Source organism: Telmatherina bonti, assembly GCF_933228915.1.
Source record: "Telmatherina bonti genome assembly, chromosome: 13".
Taxonomy (NCBI): domain Eukaryota; kingdom Metazoa; phylum Chordata; class Actinopteri; order Atheriniformes; family Telmatherinidae; genus Telmatherina; species Telmatherina bonti.
Window position 1 is genome coordinate 11257677 of NC_136611.1, and position 23553 is coordinate 11281229.

The 23553-nt window shown below is 39.8% G+C and overlaps 1 protein-coding gene across 1 annotated transcript in view; it reads right to left on the reverse strand.

Annotated features, from left to right (window-relative positions):
• Nucleotides 1–23553, reverse strand: part of LOC306764356 (transmembrane protein 132C) — a gene marked incomplete at both ends in the record, with an annotated part of 272386 nt that overhangs the window by 62353 nt on the left and 186480 nt on the right. Inside the window, one exon of the mRNA XM_079251499.1 lies at nucleotides 12106–12301. Coding sequence (XP_079107625.1) covers nucleotides 12106–12301 — 196 coding nt within the window. The remainder of the gene's footprint in view (nucleotides 1–12105; nucleotides 12302–23553) is intronic.

Sequence of the window (23553 nt, forward strand, 5' to 3'; positions counted from 1 at the left end):
GATAGTATAACCTGAACAATAATTAAATTATATATATATATATATATATATATATATATATATATATATATATATATATATATATATATATATATATATATATATATATATATATATATATATATATAACCATTTTAGAATATAATCATTGATGGTTTATAAGTTGAATTCATTAAGTTTGTTTTAATTTCAAACATAGTGTTTACCTATTCTCTGCCTCGGGGGAATCAAACACATCTTTTGCCTTTTGATCTCGGTGGTTAGTTTCAGGCTGTCTCTCAATGTCCCACCTGCCCGTCTGACATGACACTAATTGCAGCTTCTAATTTGGATACTAACAAGCCTGTGGGGGTATCTAAGAGTCAATCACCTTGTCTCTCGGTTAATTAGCTCACCCCAACCTTCCTCCTTACTGTCCCAGTGCCAGCATGGTAAACAATGGTTACAAATATGGATTAACACTCAGAGTCAAGATAAAAAAGAAAACACTAATTGAGCCAACAGGTGGCTGCATTTAGATAGGCTTGTGGTAAAAATACAAATGCATAAAGCTGGTTTGGAGGTGAGACACTGTTTAAAGCCCTTTTTTGTGAAACATGAGAAAATAGCATGTACAGATAACAAATGCATCATGCGGGTGTATTTAGTTTTATGTGCATGTATTCAACTAATGCGTGGAGTTTGTCCTTTTGATAGGCCGAGATCATTTAAATTCCATAAATCGCTAAAGTATGCAAGTTTCCAGTATATGAAACAACGTTGAGACAGAAAAATCACATTAATAAATGTTATGTTTCTCTAAATAACATAAGAGTGATGTGGGCTGCACAATGATGTTGTGGTTCACCCTTTAAAGTTTTATTAGTGACCTTTTTTTTCGTGGAGTTTGCATGTTCTCCATGCAAACTCCATATATATATATATATATATATATATATATATATATATATATATATATATATATATAGATAGATATATATAGGGAACTAGTGAGCATCAAGGCCACTATCCAGGATGAAACATCCAAGCTCCACGTATACATCAGGAAGAGGGTACCAACAGATGAAGCACTTACTGAATGTCTCAAACAATGGAGTCCGGAGGAACACGAGATGGAAGAACTATCATGGGAGGAAAAGCCCCTGCATGGGATGTACCACCGGCAGATCACTGAAGTGGCCGATATAAACAAGTCCTATCAATGGCTGGAGAAGCACAGCACAGAGGCACTAATCAGGGCAGCACAGGAGCAGGCCGTGAGCACCACAGCGGCCGAGGCCCAGATCTACCATACCAGGCAGGATCCCAGGTGCAGACTATTCAAAAGTGCCCCTGTAACAATCCAGCACCTCACAGCAGGGTGCAAGACACTGGCAGGCAAAGAATACATGGAGCACCATAACCAGGTAGTCGGCAACGTGTACAGGAACATCTGTGCAGAATATGGACTGGAGATCCCTAAGTCCAAGTGGAAAATCCCCTCCAAGGTGGTGGGGAATGAGAGGCCTAAGATCCTCTGGGACTTCCAGATCCAGACAGATAAAATGGTGGTGGCCAAACAACCAGACATAGCGATCATGGATAAGCAGCAGAGGAAAGCCGTAGTGATCAATGTATCCATCCCCAATGATGGAAAAATCAGGAAAAAGGAGCATGAAAAACTGGAGAAGTACCAAGGCCTCAAGGAAGAACTGGAGAAGGCCTGGAGGGTGGAAGTACCCATACTTATCAGAGCACTGGGGGCCGTGTCCCCCACACTGGAGAAGTGGCTCCAACAGATACCTGGTGAAACATCAGACATCTCTGTCCAGAAAATCGCAGTCTTAGGAACAGCTAAGATACTGTGTAGATGAACAGCCACACGCCCTACCCTGGGTATATATATATATATATATATATATATATATATATATATATATATATATATATATATATATATATATATATATATATATATATATATATATATGGCTTTTTCTATTTTTTATTGTTATGAACTCTTTGTACTTTGGTGCTTATTGGAAGCTGAAATGAAGAAGAGCATCAATAAGATACTAAATGTAAATATAAGGCAGATGACATTTCGCTTTCCTCTTCACAAATTAATAAAACAAAAAAAATAGGGAGGGAGGAGGGAGGGTAGGGGAGAGAGGGAGATAGATGTATGAAGCTAGAGAGGGAGGTGGAGTGAAAAAGGGGAAAGAAGAGGGGGAGATGGACAGAAGCTGGAATTAAATGGAGGGAGTGGACTGTAAAATGAGAGAGTAATTTTGAGGAGTCAAACAGAGAGGGAGCAACAGAGCGATAGAGCAGGAGGAGGAGGGATGAAGACATTTGGTAGATATGAAAGCTAACAGCCCATGCGACCATGCATGCACACACACGCACACACACGTACACACACAGCCACAGACAGCACTCTTGCAAAGATCCCAGAGAGAATTGTACTTTCAATTTCCAGAACCCTAATTGCATTAGAACTTCCCTGCTCTCGTCTCCTCTCTCACTGCTTCTGTTTCCCTGTGCCTCTCGCCCTTTCCTCCTTTCCTCTGTGCTTCTGTGGACTTCCAAAGGACTGTTACATGATGCTCTGCACCTCCACTGGGCTGTCCTCTTTCTCTCCATCATTCCCTCTCAACAATTCTTTCCATTTCTCCCTGGGTGTGCCGAACTCTGCCATCTAGGTTTGTTTCATTTATGTTTTTCTTGTTCAGTCATCTTGTTGCTTTGAATTGTTTTGCCTTGTCTCCTATTCTCTGGTTCTATCAATTAGTTGCCCCCAAACACACACACATACACACAAACACTCCATTTTCTTTCCTCTCCTTCATATTCTCAGTCAGTTATCTACTCCTTTTTTTTTTTTTTTTTTTAATTCTACTTTCCACATCCTTTCATCCTGTCTAATCTTTCTCTCCCTTTTGTCTTCCTGTGGTAATAATTGTATTTTTGGTGTTAGCTGAACCAAAAGTTTCAAAATAGTGGTTTTGGGATGGTTAACAGCATCTAAAACTAACACTGGTGGAACGGTTCTGTCCTCTGTCAGTTGTCTCTACGAGTGCAGCACTCCATCCCAGCTGCTGCAGTGCAGCTGCTTCAGTGGCCCATGAGGACCCAATGGGTCCCAAATGGGATTATATAACCAAGCATGGAGGAGTTTTTTCTTCAGTTTTAGATTTGGTTCATGGAGGATTTTAAAGAAATTAAAAGCCAGTCAGTCATTCTTGAAAACGGAGTTTTTTGCTTTTTCTTGATTTGTCATCTTGTCTCTTTCCAAGAAGAAAAATGCTTATAAGGGAGAGCCTGTAATTGATTAAACTAAAGCAAAGTTAAACATTTTTACACCCCTGTCACTTCTTTGAACTTCAGTCCTCCTTTCTGCTGACCTGGCTGTGGACGCAGGCATAATGAGCACTTTGATGCTCCAAACCAACGCAGAGAGGGAAAGAGAGATAAAGAGTGTTCATTCTGCAAAGTAAAATGCTGCTGTCCAAACAAATATTCACATATTCTCTTTACCTCCTTTGAAGGTTTCAAAAGGTTTTGCGCCACTGAAAACATGAAAGTAAACACACAAGCATGGATGCATGAATGACATAAACGGTTTCCATTATGTTTCTTTAACCACCATGTTCTTTGCAGGTCTATGAGACAAAGAAATGATTTCATTTCACAATTCGTTGCAGTAATACATGCCATGATTATTTAAATTGTAAAGATTCGTCAATATCAATAAAAGATGATGTCGGAACCACACAGGGAACAAAAACCAAGCTGATACATGAAGGGAGTCATCCTGTAGAACATACTCTAAATCTGATGGGCTCCACACACAGGTGGGTGACGCCGCTTCTTCTCCATTTAGTTTTTATGGAACTTGCATGATGCAAAACTTGCAGCCCTCGTCCAGCCAAGCGACAGGCAACATTCGTGCATGTGAGATTTTGCCCTCATTCACATGGACATCCACATGGCGCCTTGAGATGTGACACAAGAAAGTTGAAAATGTTCCACTTTTGTAGTCGTGTGGCATTACAACCAATCGGTGAACATGAATATTTCCGCCATCAGATGAAGACATTCACCAGGATGTGTCATTGTTTTTAAAATAGAATGAACCCAGCGTTGTCTTTTTCTCCTGCAAAGTAGAGTTCACAGCAAGATTTATGTCCAAACTCCCGACTCTTCATCCTTGATGCTTTTTCTGTCACGTACTCCAGTGAAAATGCCAACATTGCCTCCGATATCATGACCAATCAAATTTCTTGAAGAAAAGCGATCAGAGAACACGATGCGCGACCCTTCGCTGTTGTTGCTGTTTGTCGCGTTGTGCAAGCTCCTCTTCCCAAGATAATGCCTTTTTATCCACTCTTTGTTTTAATCCTTATGACTTGATTTTATCTTGTAAAGCACTTTGTGTTGCCCGTGGCATGAAAAGTGCTCAAGAAATAAAGTTTGATTTGATTTGATAATGCAATCTCTTTGCATTTAGACAGTAATGTGCTGCAATAAGGAGTTTTCATGCAAGTTTGCATTTTTATAGAGCTCGGAAATGAAATACTACATGATTATTTTGAACTTTTTAAATCTAGATTATTTCTTTGGCAATAGTCATTGAAAGGAAATCTGCCATTGTTACATCCTCAATGGAAAGTAGACCAAGAAATAAACTACTGCACATATCAAATGTTGCATTGACATTTGCATCACATTAAGTGAATCTTTTGCTTTAAATAAATGTTAAACTTTAAAAGTGACCGAGGTGTAAACTTTCCATGTGAGAAGGCTATTCAGTCAGTTGATCTAAATGCTGCCCAGAAAATATCTCATATTGTCCAGTGTAGTTGTGCCACCATTCATGGCTGTAAATATGTGTGTGTGGGGAGCTGCCACTTCATTCTGGCATGAAGGAAATTGTGTGAACAGTAGAATGCAATATCTATTTGGATACAATATCTTTCTGCACATTTCATAATTTGTAGACCTAAGCTTGTGCAACTAACTCAGTCACTTCATTTTAAAGCCTAATCTCAACAACTGGCAGGAGGGAGAGCTACGGAAAAGTTTGAAAGTTTGAAATTGTAAGTAGGATACCTGGAGTCTTATAGAAATCCATATGCATTTTGCCATACCCTCTGATCTCAGCCCTGAAGAGTGCCAAGACAGAGCTAGCAAGAAGTGAAAAATGGAAGACATCGCATTTGAGCATGTGTAACCAGGAATGGCTGAACCTTGATATAGAATTTCACAAAATCTAAATAAAAGCTAATGCTAACATACCTGAAGGGATCTTACAAATCATTGCAGTTCACTTTAAGATAGAAGCCCCTCCCAGATTTCTTCTTCTTGTGATTCCTCTATAAATTCCTTAATTCTCCAGTACCCCTCCCCTTCTGTACAATCTTCCTGTTGGAGACGTGGGTGGCGTTAACATTTGATCATTTTGTTATCCCAACCCATCCTATTGTTTCCTACACTCTTTATGCAAATGTTTATTGTTCGTGTAAAAAGAACATGTAAATGTGAATGATGACAAGATAATAGTGGCAAGTCGATGGTGTGGAGAGATAGTTTGGGGTCACCATTCTTAGCAGAAATTCTGTTCTTCCTTCCGAGAATTGGAGTTAATATGATTTGTGATCTATTTCATTTCGTTTCCTTCAGCCTTCAGGAGGGAAATTAAACGGAGGCTTCCTCCAAAGATCATGTTGCATCGCCACAATTTGTTAATCAGCGCGACGCAGAAGCGGACCGGTTACACATGGACAGGCAGAACATATATATTTACGTTTAAACTGTCTACTTGAAGAAAAATCAAATCTTCAGCTATGTCCACTCTGTGTAAAGAGCACAGAGGCGTGTTTAAACCAAAGTGGTTTGTTAATGGGTTGAAACTGGTCATACTGCCGTTAGCAAGCGTGCCCATATAGCTGCTTGTTCCATCAACTTTTTTTTCGTCTTACATTAAATCAGAAAGACGAACACATAGTTATCTAACCTGCTTTCAGACAGTTGCAACAACTGGTTTTATAACCTCTGTTTCAACACACTCACATTTTCCCTCTCCTCCTCATCTGTTCTTGTTGACTGATTGGAGCGAACCACAGACGCTGGGTATGGAAATGAACCTGCAAGTTCTTACTGACCCAAATGCATAGATACTCACCCACATACATCGAATGTGTCATGAGTGTTGATTAATTGGGTGTTCGAAGGATGAAGAACCATTCAAGTAGTCTCTTAAGCGTCAGGCGTGACTGCAGAGTGACCGTCCAAGTGGAAGTAAGTCTGGGTTTTACCTACATTATGAGCTTTACCGTTAGGGCTCTGAAGGAAATGTGAAGATTGGGTTTCATTGTCAGGAAAACAAGACAAAGCTGCAGCTCAGTAGTGCTGCAGGTAAAACAAACAAATAAATCCTGGGAAATGTGCGCTCTCCGATTCTGCAGCGTCTTGCTGAATGTGGAAATTAGCAAACAATCCAACCCATTGCCAGCACACACACATACACACACATGTTAAGAATATAGGAAAAATTTAAGACAACAATATACCAAGACATAAAGATATAAAAGAGGGAAGAAAAATAAAAAGGCTTCTTTTAATAAACACCAAGCCTTGAAACTCAGTGTGTGTGTAGGTGTGTGTGCTTTCACCAGCAGATTGATTTTTTTTTTTTTCCTAGTTACTTCTTTGTAGTTTGTCTTCCCAACTTCCTTTTACACCGAGCCAATCAGAGGAGGCAAATTAAGAAGGCAGTTAGCATAACTGCTCTGCTAAGAGGTCTGCATATGCACACATACGCGCCGGCATCTTTAAGCAACAAAGATAAACAAGTGTTCTAATTAAGAATTAATTACACAGCGAAGCCTCGGAAGAGGTGAAACTCTGTGGAGAAATAAAGCGGGTTCGGATGAAGGCGAGAGGGAGAGGCAGCAGGGAGGGAGGGAACAAAAAGAGGAGAGGAGGTGAGGCGGAGATGGGTGAGAGGAGTGCATGGAAGAGGTGAGGAGCTAAATAGACGGGGCAAGGAGAACGAAATAAGTTTGAAAAATTATTCAAAATTATTATTATTATTAGGACAGGAAAAAGGAAAATAACAAGGAAAAATGTTGTGTTTATTTGTTTATTCTTACTGCATTTTCCTTTTTTTATATATATATAATAACTGATGGATAAATGTAAAAATAAGTTTTGTAAAAAAGATATGAGATATTTTCTGTATCTTCTCCTTTAGAGGAAATAAAACTTTCTCATCTCATTCCAGACAGATATGTGCGCTGAGTCTTGGAGGTATCATTAAACTGCATTATTACTCATCTAACTTACCCGATGCTAAAATACCTCTAGGAGGAAGTGAAATATACCAGGCTGATTTCTGACCTCTGCTTTCATTCAGATCTGCAGGCTGGATAATAAAACACATCATTTTCCCAGAACAGTTTCCATGTGTTGAGCTTCTGTAAATAAATCAGGTAGAATGAAAGATTTAATGAAAGGAGGATGTACAGTTAAAACACTCCATATAGAATACGTGTCTGCAGTATGAGCACTATTAGTGGCCACTCATGAAAAGCAGCACATTAAAATTAAATATAGCATAAACTGTTAATTACTATCGTCTAATTAATTTGTTATGGCACTGAACATGAGTGCAAACATCTTAAAGTCTCTCCTGGGCTTTTCTCTGTAATTCAGACAAGAGATTCAACCTCCTTCCCTGTGATGTTTGGTATAATGTGCAATAATGGGGAAAAGAAAAACAAGTATAGTCTAGCTGTCAATGTTTACAATGAAGGAATAAGCATTCAATAAAAAAGAAAATACATTACATGTCCCTTCCCTAATATGCTGCTTTCAGAGCTCTCATCAAGCCAAATCAGTTCAAATTGCTGCTGCATAATTTGTGGAGCCTACCTCCGTATTTTCTTCTTCTCTTTTATCTAATTGTTCAGTGTTTGATATGAAGGGTTTTGATTTCTGTTTGGGTTAATTTTATTCTGCCATTTTATATTAGTTTTGGACTTTGCCTGTATATGAAAGCCATATTTATCACGATTTACCAATTTATGGATAAATAAAGTAACCTGCTTCTGAGTCGGCGTCATTGACCCCGCACAACCTAACAGTGTCAAATTAAATGTCTTCATTCAATTTAACCGCTAATTCTCTGTTAGTCTATGTTTCAAACACTGTGGCAATTTTTTTTTCTGTGTGTGTGTGTGTGTGTGTGTGTCCCCTCACCCCTTCCTCCCTATCAGCTCTTATTTCTCCCTCTCTAGCGCTTATCTCAATGCTAAGAGATGAAACCAATTTTTCAACCCCCACAGGAGACAAATTACTCCTAATAATCCCTCGTTTCCTCGAGAGGGCTTCTTTCTTTCCAGCTCAGCCCAGAGACCAGAGGCTTAATGGGTAGTGGAATCAGGAGGAAAAAGTTGGATAGGGAACAGTGATCATAGACAGTATTCTGATTTCTATTGTTGCTCTAAAAGACACAGAGAGCGAGAGAGAGAGACTACTGCACCATCACATTAGCACCTTTGATGAGCTTACTTCTGACATGGGAGGCGGTGGCCGATGACTGAGGTGGAGATGAATCACCCAAACAGAAAAAAAAAAATCAAAGCCACCACAGAGTGCCTGTAAAGTAATCATGTGTGATGCTTAGCTTTTAGGCAATTTAAAGAGCTTTGAGAAAGATCCTCCATTTTCCCTACATAATGCTCCACAAATTCTGGTCCTCAGATGCTAAATTGTTTAAAATCAAAGATGTAATACTATGTGAAAGCTTTTGCATCCAGCTCTCTTTGAAAACGCACTTCCTGCTCATAATTACACCCCTTTACCCTTCCTTCTAGTGAAAGCCCCAGAAAAAGTTGAGGCTTTCATCTTGGTGACCTATCACAATGCCTCCCCCTCACTGAGAGATACCTTAAACAACCAAGCAATGAGCAGCACCTGGACAGGAGCGCTGGTAACCAAATCAGGAAACCCAAATGGCTTGTAATAGCAGCCATTTTGAAGCTTTCTAGGAGAGGGGCAGGGGAGAGATGCAGGGAGGGAGAGTAAAATTTAGTGTGTAGAAGTGTGTAAAAAAAAAAAAAAAAAAGTGTTCCTGTTTGCTTGTGTGTGTACATAGTTCTTGGGAGTAACGTTCACTCAGGAAGAAATCACATTTTTACATCGGAACTCAGCTGCTCTTTTAGCATTAACCTCTAAAACAATATGTCCAATCATCTGTCTGAAAGAAAAGACCTCATTACTTTTGATGAATATTTCTGGAACACAAGAAAAAAAGAGAATGAAAAAGATCCAACATTTTCTTTCGTTTTTTCAAATTTTAACGTGACAAATGTCATTAATCCTGAACAAAAGTCATACGTTGAAATGTTTGTTTGTATCCACGTGATGTTTGTGAATCAGAATAACGATTTCTACAAAGTTTGATTTCCTCTTAAACCTGTTACCGTGTAAATGACAGGAGAGCTGAATAGTTGGAAAACACAAAGTCATTTTATGGCACACAGAGTCTGTCTTTCCTGGAGTAATTGTATACGAGACGTTCCAAACACTCCACTAGCATGTATTTCCTTACAACAAAACAGAAGGGGAAAAGAAAAAGTTTTAGGACACCTTTATTCGGTCGGACTGCTGTTGTGGTGTGCTGCTTTGTGTTGCTGTGGACTCAGCTCAACGCAGTTACAATGTGGCTCCAATTCTGTCCTGAGTCCAGAGATCAAACTTGAAAAATTCCACATCTTGGAAACTGAATAGATTCACTCAAAAAAAAAAAAAAAAAAAACTTAAATGTATTGAAACCTTATTTCACACAAAAACAAATAATTGTAAGCATAATCACAGGCTTGTGTGCTCTCTTAGTGCCACATTATCTAACAAACAAACAGCTTCTGAAAGACCCATAACTCTGTTCCCAGCAGACCAGTAGATGTCCGATGGTTGCCATCACCTCCCAACTGTTTCCTGGAAAGCAGCTCTGAAGTTTGAATGTTTTTTGCTTTGTAGCAACATTATCATCTTGAAAAGTGAACTCATATTACTAACTTTGTCTCAACTGACGGAGTGAGACTAGTATCCAACTATTTCCACTGTTAAAGACTCCCATCGGCCCAGTCCTCCTGCTTGCAACCAGCAATCATGAATAATTGTAGCAATTTGCTCATTTTCAACAAGTGGTTGTCTATACTTTTCTTATTGAACCTGCACCAAACAAAGCTTTCAGTTTGATATATTTTTAGACTAAAATAGACTTGTGATCTGTTACTAAATATCAGTCAGATCCAATCATCAACAAGTCTGTTTCTCTTTGACTCACTGTAACTTTTTAATCCTGTTTACATCGGACTTCTGCAGCAAATCTGATTCCTTCAACTTTCTTCTTACAATTTTATCACAAACATGGATTCCTGTTTCTGCACATCTTGTTGTGCATTTTCTGTTTTACACATATTACTTTATTATTTGCCTTGATGCTTCGACTTTCCTTTTACTACGTTCCCATTTGGTTTGTACTTGCTCCAAAGTTTAGAAACTAAAAGAAATCATCTTTTGCCATAGTCCATACTGAATTTCCTTCTTGAAATGTTTGTTTAATCCTTTTTTCCACCACACAGCTCTTTTCTTGGGACCACATTCTCTTCCAATGAGTCCTGTAACTCAGGGATCCCCAATCCTGGTCCTCGAGGACCGGTGTCCTGCAGGTTTTCCAAGTGTTCCTTCTGGAACACACCTGACTCAGACTCAGACAAGCTTTGCACGCGTCTGCTAAATACACACTGATTTGAATCAGGTGTGTTGCAGCAGGGACACTTGGAAAACCTGCAGGACACCGGTCCTCGAGGACCAGGATTGGGGATCCCTGCTGTAACTGCTCGCTCTGCGATTCCTTCACAATAATTTTTTAGACTTGGCCATTAATTCTTCAAATTCTTTGTGTCTTTTTTTTTTTTTTTTTTTAAAGAAAAAGTCCTAGGTTGTCAATACTGAACTGAATTGTTTTCTTTCATGTGTCTGTATTGTGCATTTTTCTGCCTTTGGTTGTATGAAATAAGTCATTGATTTAGTCATAACTTATATCCTGGTGAGTGCTGCCCACGTCTGCTTTTATTCTCTCATCCACTGTTTGGAACAGCTATCTGACATAAAATAAAATAAAATAAAATAAAATAAAATAAAATAAAATAAAATAAAATAAAATAAAATAAAATAAAATTTAAAAATTAGTTTTAACTTAATTCATTTAAATGAAATGACCTTACTACAGTTAAATCTGTGTTGCTTGCTACACACACCATCATCTCCTCACCTGGTCACATGTTTGACCCTGATGCTAGCTGCTGATTAGCATTCCTATGGAAAACTGAAAAGAAAAAAGACGAAGACTCTTACGCTCATCAGTTCTGAAGATTTGTAGCGGAAATGAAAGATAAACCTAGACAAGACCTGAACTTAAAACAAAAAAGCCTTATTTATTGTTCATCTTTTAAAGTAAGACTGGAAAACACACTCCTACATATATGTTTATTTTAACAGGGATTAAGATTTATACCTGAGGACCATGTGCACATTTTTGTCAGTATGCGTACACACGTGTTAAACAGTTAATCAACTTGACTTTTATGCATCTTACCTGAGAAATGACACCAGCTTGGATGCTAAATAAAAGGACGCATTTCTCCGTGAAGGTAAGTGTGTGTCAGTGACTTTTAGGGGATGACTGCAGTTAAAAGTGTGAGTCTGTGCCGACCTGTCAGCGTGGACCGTTGTGTGTCCATAATTGTGAAGCGTCTTGTCATTTTTAAACCTGTGAGGGCGAAACCTGCTGTGTGTGAGTGAGGGTGTGTGTATCCGTGTGTGCGTGTTTGTCCAGGAGGCTGGTAGCAGCAGGAGGGGGTAAACAAGGTGACCTTTACAGCTTTGATCACCCTGGAGGAACGGAGCAGGTTGGGGGTGTCAGCAAGAAGGTTAGGAGGAGGGGAAGCATTTATTTAGTCTATTCCAGCATAATAAAGGCTGTGCTGTCATCAGAGTGTGTGATCAGAGATATACAGTGTGCGTGTGCTTATCGAACAAGTCGTCCCTTACCTCGGCCAGTGGTACGATACCCTGTATGTCGGCATTGCTGATGTAAAGGTGTGAGACCTTCTCCGTTTGCCTGGAGGCTGTCTGTGTGCCAGCTGGGTATTCCACCGTCCAGTGTAGAGTCTGGGTGGGCACCAGGTTAATCACATTATCCACCTCAAAGTCCAGGAGCATCACCTCATACGAGGGACTGTCCAATCTGTAAAGACAGAGCAAAGGTACGACTTAGTCTGACATGTTTATCTTCGCCAGATGATTTATAGGCAGAAAATGCAGCAACAACAATTAAAGGTTAAGGAGAGTAATAAAGCATTTTAAGGATCATCATCATCATCTTAATGGGGTCTGGTCTCGCTCCAGATATTCTGGGACAAGCTTACTTATGCTGTTAAAACCGTTTGCATCTCTGGGAATGAAAGAAAAATTCATACCGAGCAACGTGTCGTTTTGATTGACAGGTACCAATCTCCCGCTTCAAGTAAGAACGTAGAACGACCGCAGTTTTTAGCCGGTTAACAACGTGACTTAGCTTTAGCCCGCTTACCTCCGTTAGCTGGTTAGCTCCCGTTATCTCGGGGTTAGCTCGGTTAGCTTTTAGCTACAGAAAGCTCGGAGTTCGCTCAATCTCAATCATCCGCCATGACGCTCACGGCTCCCCTCTCAGCTTCACCTCTTTGCCCATATTTGTATTTTCTGGGGGAGACAACACGCATGACGCTGCCAAGATGGCGAAGGTAGGAACCGCCAACCGAGCTTCAATTCAGCTCTTCAGAAACCTATGGGTGACGTCACAGAGGCTCTGTCCATCTCTTTATATACAGTCTATGGTTGATGCAGATGATGATGACAAATACATCATTATTCAGAATACGGTTTTAATCCAGTGTGTATAAAGCACAGCTACAAGTCAAATCTTAAATAATAATGATAAAAAAAAGTTGTATTGCACATTAGTTCACAGAGCTTATGCTGGTATCAAACTGCACTTCCAAGGCTCGTTCAGCAACATTCATATGCTTGACCCATCCCAAAGCCAACGTTTCTATTGTAAGAAGTTTTCCAGGTTTGTGTGAGAAGTCAGTGGGCTCCAACTTCGTCCATGAAATTCCGCTTAATACTTTGTACATGACTGGTATGAATGATGTTGCTGACAATTAATCCCACACTCATGTAGAAATATATAAATAAACATAGCTTGTGTCACAGCGTTTGCAGTGACAGAGGAAAAGTAACTGTTGCTGATGTTAAGTTGGAGATTATTCTCTTGGACTGGGAATTATCAGGCCCAGTTTTCACTGTAATGTTGCAGATGTTTTCACTGCATTAAAACAAGATGTTGTGTGAACAGGTAAGCAGTGAAAAGGCTTTAAAGTGGATGTGTTTATCCTCTGGGCAGAGCTTTGTATGTAACATTTAAAGGCAACACCTTTTCTTTTGGTAAATTCTTCAAAGTTTTTCAGGCATTGACTGGTTTATATATTCACCTGTAATGATTTCACGTTGAATTAGAATGAATTTTTCTATCTTAAAACTGCAACGAGCCCTGATCGAACTTTAGATGTGTGATGTAGCTACATGTCAGTGATTCAATTCAGCCATTTTACTTGAAAAAATATTTAGTCTTTAAAAGAAAATACTTGTCCTCCACACCCATCTATTCACATCCTGATTCACATGTGAAGAAAAAGAAGACGTGTCTTTCATTTTGACATCTTGGGTTTCCTGCTGCACATCATGTCTTTTCAACCTTGCAGATTGTCATTACCTGCTTTTCTCCTGTACTTGTCAGACATCCTGATTCTATCTGCTGCCTCTGTGAATTACAACCCATTCTGTCACTTGTCACTGCAGAAAGTCTTCGCCTCGCCGTGCCGTGTCGGGGGGGGTCAGCCTCAGTAGTGAGGACGGTGGTCAGATTTACAAGGAAATATAGAAGCGAATGACTGAAAACTCCACAGAAAGATGTAATTCCACGCTGTGCAACGAAGCGTTACGGTTAGTCCCGCTTTAAGAACGTTTACCTAAAACAAAAACAGTGTTTCTGATATCTGATAATGACATCTGAAATGTGACGGAACACGTTCTGTAGTCCGGATAGCAGTGAAAAATATCTACTCAGTTCACAGTGGGTGCATTACAAAAAGGGCCGGTGGCTACAATGGTTAAGGTAAACAGTCAACACGGACACACACACACACACACACACACACACACACACACACACCACAGCCAGCTATTGCACAACAAGGAAGATGATAATCTACATTTAGTTACCAGCAAATCACTCTGCTGCTGGTTGGCTCCACCTTCAAAATAAGCTTTCCTGCAACTGTTACAACCCCGTTTCACACACACACACACACACACACACACACACACACACACACACACACACACACACACACACTGCAGCCAGTGGAACATGAATTAAAAAAAAAAAAAGGTGAGCCGCTGCAAATTGATATCCAACGCTTTAAAGCTGTCAACTACATGTGGACACACACAAAGATGTGTTGGAATTAAAGGTCATGACAAAGCCAATTGCTGAGGGTCTCTGTGATATCTGCTGTGTGTGAGTGTTAGTGAGAAAGAAGGAGTGCGTCAGCGGAGATGAAGTGAGCGATGCCTCGCAGAGCTAGATTAAGGAGGGAAAACTGATGGGTGTCAGCTCCCCTTGACCTCCTTCAGGTCCCTCATCACACTAGATTCTCTGTCATCCGTCTCAGTCCAAACACCTTCCTTCCCGTCTCTTGACATAATTTTAATAATTTCTTATTTATGTTCAGACTGTTCCTTTTCAGCACAGAGATGATACTGCAACGTCCCTGCAGGTACACACCAAGGAACAATCACATTTTAGCTCTCGGCCTTCTTTAAGCTTAGAAAATAAACAGTTTTAAATCCTTTTAGATCTAGTGTGTATGTTTAGTGTGAAGTCTTTCTATATTATTTGTATTTATTTGTACATAATATGTAGAATTATTAAAGAGATGCTGTAAAAGTGTGAATATTTATGTTGTTATAGATAAAAGGCTTTTGGACTAGATAGGTGGTCAACTTCTTCCAAAACCTTTTTCAAACTTCAAAAGCTTATTTTGTTGGTTTTTTTTTTATTGCAACAAATATTTAGTTTGTTTGAATTTATTTTTGTTCGAACAATTTGAAAAATAAAATATAAGAAAAGTTGTTTTAAAATTTGAATGAATTTGATGCTATTTTGACGTAATTGCATACTACACGTGTGATGTGCAGATGCAATGATGCAGAGACTCTCCTAGCACAACACACTGTAGCATCCTCACCATCATCATCAGGCCTTTTCACTATTTTCCAGATGAGAAAAGCAGGTGACGTCACTTTCTTCCCTTTGAAAGCCACACAAAGGCGCAATAGTTTAGTTTAATGTTCTCAAAGACTAAGATTAAATTTCTAACTTCTGCTCTCCTTCAGCTCGTCTTTGCCGTATCACGTGTTACTGGGAGTTAGTGAGCAATGGAAGGCTGTGTTTTGTTGTTGCCAGGGGAACAGAGCAGCACAATTCCTAAATCCTAATCTACTAACATCAGTTACATGTAAAGCATGCAGGGAAAAAACGTCTTAAACTGGACCTCGGCCTGACAAGCTCTATATAATTGTAGGTTTTAACTTTTCACTACATAATCCTGCGGCTGTTCAGTTTATTTAGCACAGTTCATACATTTTGGGATTATAAATGCTGCATGACATTATTTGGACTTGATTGGTGTTTACATCTTCAAGACTAACACATAAGTGAGGCTGGTAGCGGGTGATAAAAAAAAAAAACTGCATAGCCAATTTAGCATAATATAAAAAAACTTTAGGAAAATAGACGCAAATTCAATCTGTCCTGCAGAGTCTGAAACACATGCTCATTGTTGGAGAACTCATCAGGACTCATTAGCAAGAGTTAATGCAAGTTTTTGGACACTATTTGGTGTTTTAGCTTCAGTGTGATGACTTGGATAAATGCCTTTTTTTATGTAGTTTTCTTTTATTTGACCAACTGAAATAAATGTGATTGGAAACCGGGGAAGACAGACAGACAAATGATCCCTTTGGAGTAAAAAAAAAAAAAAAAGCCTTTTTCCAAAGCTCCTACTTTGGGCATTAATATAGCTGGAGGCAACTGTATGAACACCTTGAGACCAGAGGACAGGACCCTCCACCTTGGGGATTGCTCTGTAGCAGACGGCTTATGAACCGGTATCTTCTTATTGGTCTCTGATGCCCTGAGCTCCGGCGACGTGCCCTCCGCTCCCCACTCTTCCTAAACTTGTCAACTTTATAGCCCGTTTTAAACCTACCCAGTGGATGAAGCTGGGCGCAGAGTGTAAAGTAGTTATAAGTCCTATTGACCTAATGTTTGTAGATTTTCTCTGAACGCATAAAATAATGAAAAAATGGACAATGATAAACATGTTCTGCTCTGATTGGTCAGATGTTTGAGAGATCCGACGCTAAATCAGCAAATTCCCAGCAATACAAAATATTGATGTGTTATTGTCATTTCATAAAAGTTTTCCCCCCAAAATGGCAAGCTCTTATGGTGTGTTCAGACCAAGAGCGGCAGGTTTCCATGTAAAGTCTATGTGGAGGTGCGGCAAGGGGGCGTCGAGCTTTCTCACGTCACATTTTGAGCGCTTTTGGGTGCCGGCGTTCCGCGCGGAACGCGCGTCAAAAGCCAGAGATGGGCAGAGCTGAACTTTTGCCGCTCGACGCGGGGCATCAACCAATCAGAGCGATCAGCTCGCAGCTCCTGGAGGATTTCTGTGGTGAACCCAGAAACAGGGCTGAGCCATTACTCCGTGCAATATTTAGGATAACCACTCCTTGCTAAAAAGCTGAATGTTACTGATTTGGCAACGTAGCAGGATACGTTGCCTAGCATTGCTTTGTGGTGGCGGCTCTCTGCTGAGTTCGGCTCTTGCTGCATTAACACTGACTATCACTGCCCTACGACAACATTCTCTAACTTTATTTATTAAATAAAACCATGCCATATGTCTACTGAATCCGCTATCATTCAGACTGACTGGAAGAAAAGCTCCGCCTTTCCCCCTCTCTTTTCCGCCGCATGTGCCGCTCGCTGCAGACAAGCGTCAGGAGCGTTTTGGGCTACATACACAAAAGTGGCACTTTAGTGACCAGCGTCGAGCGTTCAGCATTTTGAGCGTTTTTGACACTCCGAACGCGTTTGGTCTGAACACACCATAAATCAATGGTTCCTAACCTATATTACGTGAACACCCCCTTCCTGCAACTACCACATTTAGTCTTGTGCTTTTATTAGCTCGCTTCCCACCACAAATGATGCATTCTGGCTCTGTCCTTTACTGTTCTTTGACAAAACCAAAATATAAGCAAACCAAAATGATAAAAAAAAACTTAAGTGGATGCACCTCAACTCACTTCTATGTGAACATCACCTTAACTTTAATCACAATGGTTCTCAGCAGTCATATCTTCAGAGGTAATAACACAACAAGCAGACTGGAATAAAGAATTAAACAATATTTTCCTACTCAAATATGTAAATCCATGAAACCTTTTGATGATTTTTAGGGGCTGTCATGGTCCACCATGCACTGTATGTGCGCATACGTTGGTGTACCCATCAATATTAATTCTTCTTCTCCTCTGTAGGATGCAGTAGCACAGTTTTATACATTACTGGGAGAAACAACAAACACTGTTTAGGTTTAGACACATACACAGCGAGACACAATGTTCTGTCACTCTTACTTTCAGCTCCTGTCTCTTCCACTCCTATAGACACATGCACACAGACAATGCTCAAGCAACCAACTGCCTTCACTTCTTTGCACACGCTGATACACACACATGTACACACAACCATCCAAAAATTGTTGAGTGTGTTTGGGTGCAGTGCAATCACTGGAGCTGAAAAAGCAATGTGTCTGCAGTGACAGGTTCATTCAGGTGTTAGCTCCATCCCAACCACTAGGCTCCAAAACAATATTACACTGTCCTCTAGTGCATACACATACACAGTTACACTCCCGCATTCACACACCGGAGCACTGCTCTCCAACACTCAAAAGAAACCAAACAGAACTGCTACAGAGGTTCACGCTTTCTCCCCACCTCTAGTTGGATTTTCTTTAGGCAATGCTGACCTTCAATATTATCCATGTTACTGACATCAGGGTGTAAGTTTACTGTGTCTGCCTGACTGGGTCAACTGGTGTCATCTGACACCACCTTTTAGATCCAGTTGAGGACAGTTTGGCACAATTTCATGAGGAAAATGTAAAGATTAGAAAGTTTCAGGCTTTAATTCTACAATTAGTTGTGCTAATAAACGCTACGATTGATTTTTAATGATGATCCCTCAATATAATCGATTTCTATAAAGAATTATGTCTTAACCATGACAGAAGATCAGTGTCCACAGAGAAAGGAAATAAAGCCAACATCCAGGTGTTTCTTCTTGTGTTGATTCATTTTTGTTCCCTGTGAGTTGCAGAAGAGGCTGTTAGAGTGGGACTGCATGGCAGAGGAAGAGTTTTTCCCAACCAAACACATGCGTGAAGTCATCCTTGTCAGACATGTCCATACTAAATGCTGCATCCCACCACCACTGCACACAGCAGGTGAGACCAACTCAAACCTACATACAAACTGCGACAGTAGTCGGCCTCTGAGGAAAAAGCGCGACTCATCTTCTCAGTCAGAAAAAGAGAAGAAAGGTTTGACCTCAGTAGCTGAGAGAAGCTGGCTCTTATGACTGCAGTTCAGGAGATAGCTGACGTTGTGTGACCCTGCCTAACCAAGCAGTTACATGTAACCCACAGATGACATGGCTGTCTGTGTAAAAATCTGATTTTTTATGCCAGTCTGAGAAAGAAATGCTTTGGAAAGCTTGACATACTCCCATCCAGTGTTGGGGTCGTTACTGAAATAAAGTATTTAGTTACCTTTTACTTCTGTAAATGAGATCACTTCACTAGTTACAGCATTTAAACAAGTAACGTCACTACTTTTTTCTTTACTTTCCTGTTTCTTAATTTAGCGTGTAGATAAAAGGAGCATAAGCCGTGCAGGCGCTGCTGTCTGCAGGAAGAAATATGCCTCACTGTAAAATCCATAAGCAGAACCCAGAAGCTGTGATTTGGTCATGCTGTGCTGACACACACCACTAGAACTCCCTGAGCTTCAAACATTATCGTGCGGCTAAAGTCCCCCACGGCTCATCAACACCTCATCAACTATGTGTTCCCATGTAAACTAGCTCTATTAACGCTTTCCGGAAGATCCACGTCTCCGTTCAGTCCTAACTCCGAGCTCAGGTCTCTGTTGCAGGTTTTGACCGAGTGCACTAAAGGAAATTTTATTTGCTTGCACGTCTCCAGCATTTTTTTATTTATTTTTATTTTTATTTTAGATCTCTGTCGGCGGGATGTTTTCTCACAGCGGCTGATCAATAGGAGTGATCAGCTGATAGGAGTGATGCTCCAGTGATCTGTAAAGTCAAGTCTTTCCGTAGAGTAAAACCTCCAGTGAGTGCTAAACTGCCTTATGTTACCCAATGAAGTCTGGAAGTGGACACACGAGCAGTTACCTCTCTTATCGATCTTAATGCAACGTGCCCCGCAAAGGACACACACCCAGGCAGCACATGCTACTTAAACAGATCAGAAATTCATATACAGGCAAACGTGACCTCAGTAACGCAGGAAAGCTTGTTCCTACAGTGGAGTGAAGTTATTTTTCCTGATATTTTAAGTGTAATGTGTTATTACTGTAATCCATTACTTTGTAACTCCCAGCACCGGTCCCACCTTCCTTAGGTAATTTAACAAGATGAGGACGATAAACATCATAAATATAATTTGGCTGCATTACACTTTTACAACAACTAATATAGGAAGCTGTTGGAGAAATTATTATGGGTTTTGGTTTGTATTAAGTATTAGACATATATGCATTGATTTGCTGTGATCCTGCTGTGTTTTGTGTCTATGCACAAAGCTTTCTTTAAGTTATATGATCCTTGTCTGGAATGCGCTGATGAAGTCTGAGACAGGGAGCGTTTCTTGCAGGGCATCTGTTTTTGTCAACTGCTTGGTTGACCAGTTGCTTAAGGTTAAAGGTTAAAGGTAATATAGTGAGTGATTGATGCTTAGTGAGCTCAGTTTAGCTTTGGAAGAGAGAATGATTGTTTTCTGTGGTCTGCCCAGCAACTAGGAGGAGTTAAGTATGGTTTATAATCGGGTGTTACTTCAGCATCTGCAGAGAGAGAGTTCTCTCTCCAAGCTCCAGCGTGTGCTTGTATTAGTTTATAATAAAATGTTCATTGTAAGAAGACAGTTGACTCTTAGATGTATTACAACTTCTCAAGGCCAGAGTATTTTCCACCACAAAGCATTATCCTTCTTACGTCTCCAATTGCTTCTTTTTTAGGTTCAATTAATTCTATTTTAGCTCATATTCTTTATGTTAAATCACTGTAATAGTTAGAGGCAGGTGCTTAAAGGTGGAGTATGTAAGATTTTCAATATTTTCTAAATAAATTAACTAATAAAATAACTACAGTCATAATTAGATAGTTTTTTGAACATGTAGGTTCCAGATGATACCATATTTGATGCGTTATCAAATTACAAGTTTAATTAATGACAAATGACAAAAAGCACTTTTTTTTTTACTGGTAGGCAAACATTTAAGAAGGGTCTTTGTCATTAATCAAACTTGTAATTTAATAACGCATCAAATATGGACAGACTGGAACCTACATGTTTAAAAAAAAAAACTATCTAATTATGATTGTAGTTATTTTTTTAGTTAATTTATTTTGAAAATATTGAAAATCTTACATACTCCACCTTTAATGCATCAGTTCACAGCTCACTTCTTTTTCCAGCACTTTTGGGTAAAGCATTGGTACTTTTTATTTCCATTTAATCCCATGCAGGCTGACTAACAGGACTCAGTCTTTTGTAGCTGTCTTTAACCTGCATACTGTACGGATTTGATTACTTATGAGGTTTAAAACAAGTAACAGTAAACAGTGTTTACCACAGTATGCTTCTGGAGCATCTCTTGTCCTGTTCTGAAACACTGGTTTGGTTTTCTGTTGCTTTAATGTCCCCATTTCAAACAGCTCACTGTGTTCTGATAGGTCAGCTCATGAGTCAGCGATTGCAGTTTCTAGGTCTTTGTTTAAAATTTACCAACTTAGCCACTAAACGTCACAAGAGTCGTGATGACGTCATTAAATCCAGGATGAAAGGAACATAAATGTATTGCTTAAGACATTAGTTTGTAACTTTCCATTTATATATTACATAAAAAAAGACGTATTACTTGCATGTATGAGAAAACATACCATGGAAAAAAAAAATCTCATCTAAGACAAAAATCTGTGGGCAGGATGAGGTAATGTTGTTACAGATAAATGAATAAATGAAAATAGCTTTAATCCATCACTGAAGAACCTTTTAGATACATCAAATCCTTTGAGCAACTGAGGATGGACTGTTGTTCCTTTCTGAGTCAATGATAACTTGATTCTCAAGAAAAAACAACACATAGATAAACATCTTTTTGTTCCCACGCCTTAGGGAGGATAGCATGGCTTAGCCTATAAACCCAGATAAGAAGATGCAGCTCTGGCAGCAGTGCGTCTTCTGAGATGTGCTGGTTGGACTCACTTTTAGTGTGTAACTTGTTTGGCACTTCTGGAGTCTCAGAGCTGATTAGAAGAAATGAATCACATTTTTTTTATCCTGCTCTTTATCTGCCATCAATTAAAGTATGTAGTTTCAATGTGGGGTCAACTCAGATGAAATCATCTCTGCATTACCCATGTGTCCCAAATTTCCAGTCAGACTTGAGTTTTCTTGTAGTTTTAACCATCCCAGCCTGGAAAAGGCAAAAGCAGACGGGTTCATTCAATCCTCCTAGAGGAAGAACTCTTTTTACTTCAACATACTTAGCTAATACGTGTTTGGCAAATGTTACCTTATTGGTGGAATTGATTACTGATCAGACATTCTTAATAAGTTTGAAACATAAGTACATCACTCTAAATCAGGGGTGGGGAACCATGGTCCTCAAATACCTGAATCCTGCAGGTTTTCCATGTATTCTTGGTCCAGTACACCAGATTTAAATCTAATGGATCCAACAGCTTATCAAGATCTGAACAGTGATTCATTCATTTGAACCTGGTGTGTTGGAACAGGGAGACTTCATGGACTTTGAGGACGAGGGCCAAGGTTCCCCACCCATGCCCTAAATCTGAGCATGAATGTGTCCATAAAGCAATAACAGGAATTCTCTTGGTTTGTTATTAGCTCTGCTTACATCTGGGTGTCAAACTATCAGTCAGGGTTTTTCATTTTGTCGTTTTCCTGCTTTAACACACCTAACTGAAACCAATGTGTCATTGTGAAGACGTTTACGAAGCTTCTGGATCCATTTGATTTTATTCTTATTGAGTTAAAACATTCCTGGCTTGTATCCTTCCTTCCTCCATGGACATGTTTCAAAATTTCTGCCTCTCTGTGTACATGACAATGACAGAAGACTTGGCACATTGACCCAGGAGGAAGCTCAAGGACACACACATATCCTGCGACACCTCCAACAGCCTTGCCATACAATAGAAATGGACACACATTCAAGGACTTGTCCATCTTTCTGTCATAACTGCAAGGAGGCGTGAACACAAATTCAAATTCCATTCATGTCACATCAACACGGCACAGATTTAGGTCACGAGTTAACATGTTAAAAATCACTGAATATTAATGTATTTTTAAATAAATATAAAAGGTTTGCACTGATTGTTACTCAGGATTTTACTTTTCTGAAACATGTTTTCAGAGGATTTCAGCTCCCTGTGGCTTTTCTGTAATTCAAACCTTATTGCTGACCCCACGCTGGGGTGTTCTCCTGAAGAGAAGCAGGGGGCGAAGAAAAAGCTCCCTCAAAGCTGCAAGAACCACACATACAATCCATCAGCACACACACAATCACTCACACCATGCAGCAAGCGCTGGGAGGACAGGGTGTCTTATCAAAGTGTGCCGTAGGAAAGTGGTGGACTCAGGGGAAATTCAAAGGACAATTGAGAACAAACACACACACACACACACCAAAAGACATGCGCCACTGGCAAGAAAAGAAGAAACATCCCCAGGGAGAATACAAGGCAGGAAAGGAAAGATGGAAATAGGAGAACAAGAAAATGAGGTAAAGGAACAATTTTTCTCTCTTTGCTCTGAGGAAGTTGTCACTTCGAGCATTTCCTCCAAAGCATCCGCACAGCCAGCACGTATGTGCATGTATGTGTTTGACAGACTTTTATACACTTCAATATGGATAGATAGAGACACGATCACGTCATCACACATCCAAGCTCTCACTGTGTGTGTGTGTGTGTGTGTGTGAGTGTGTGAGAGA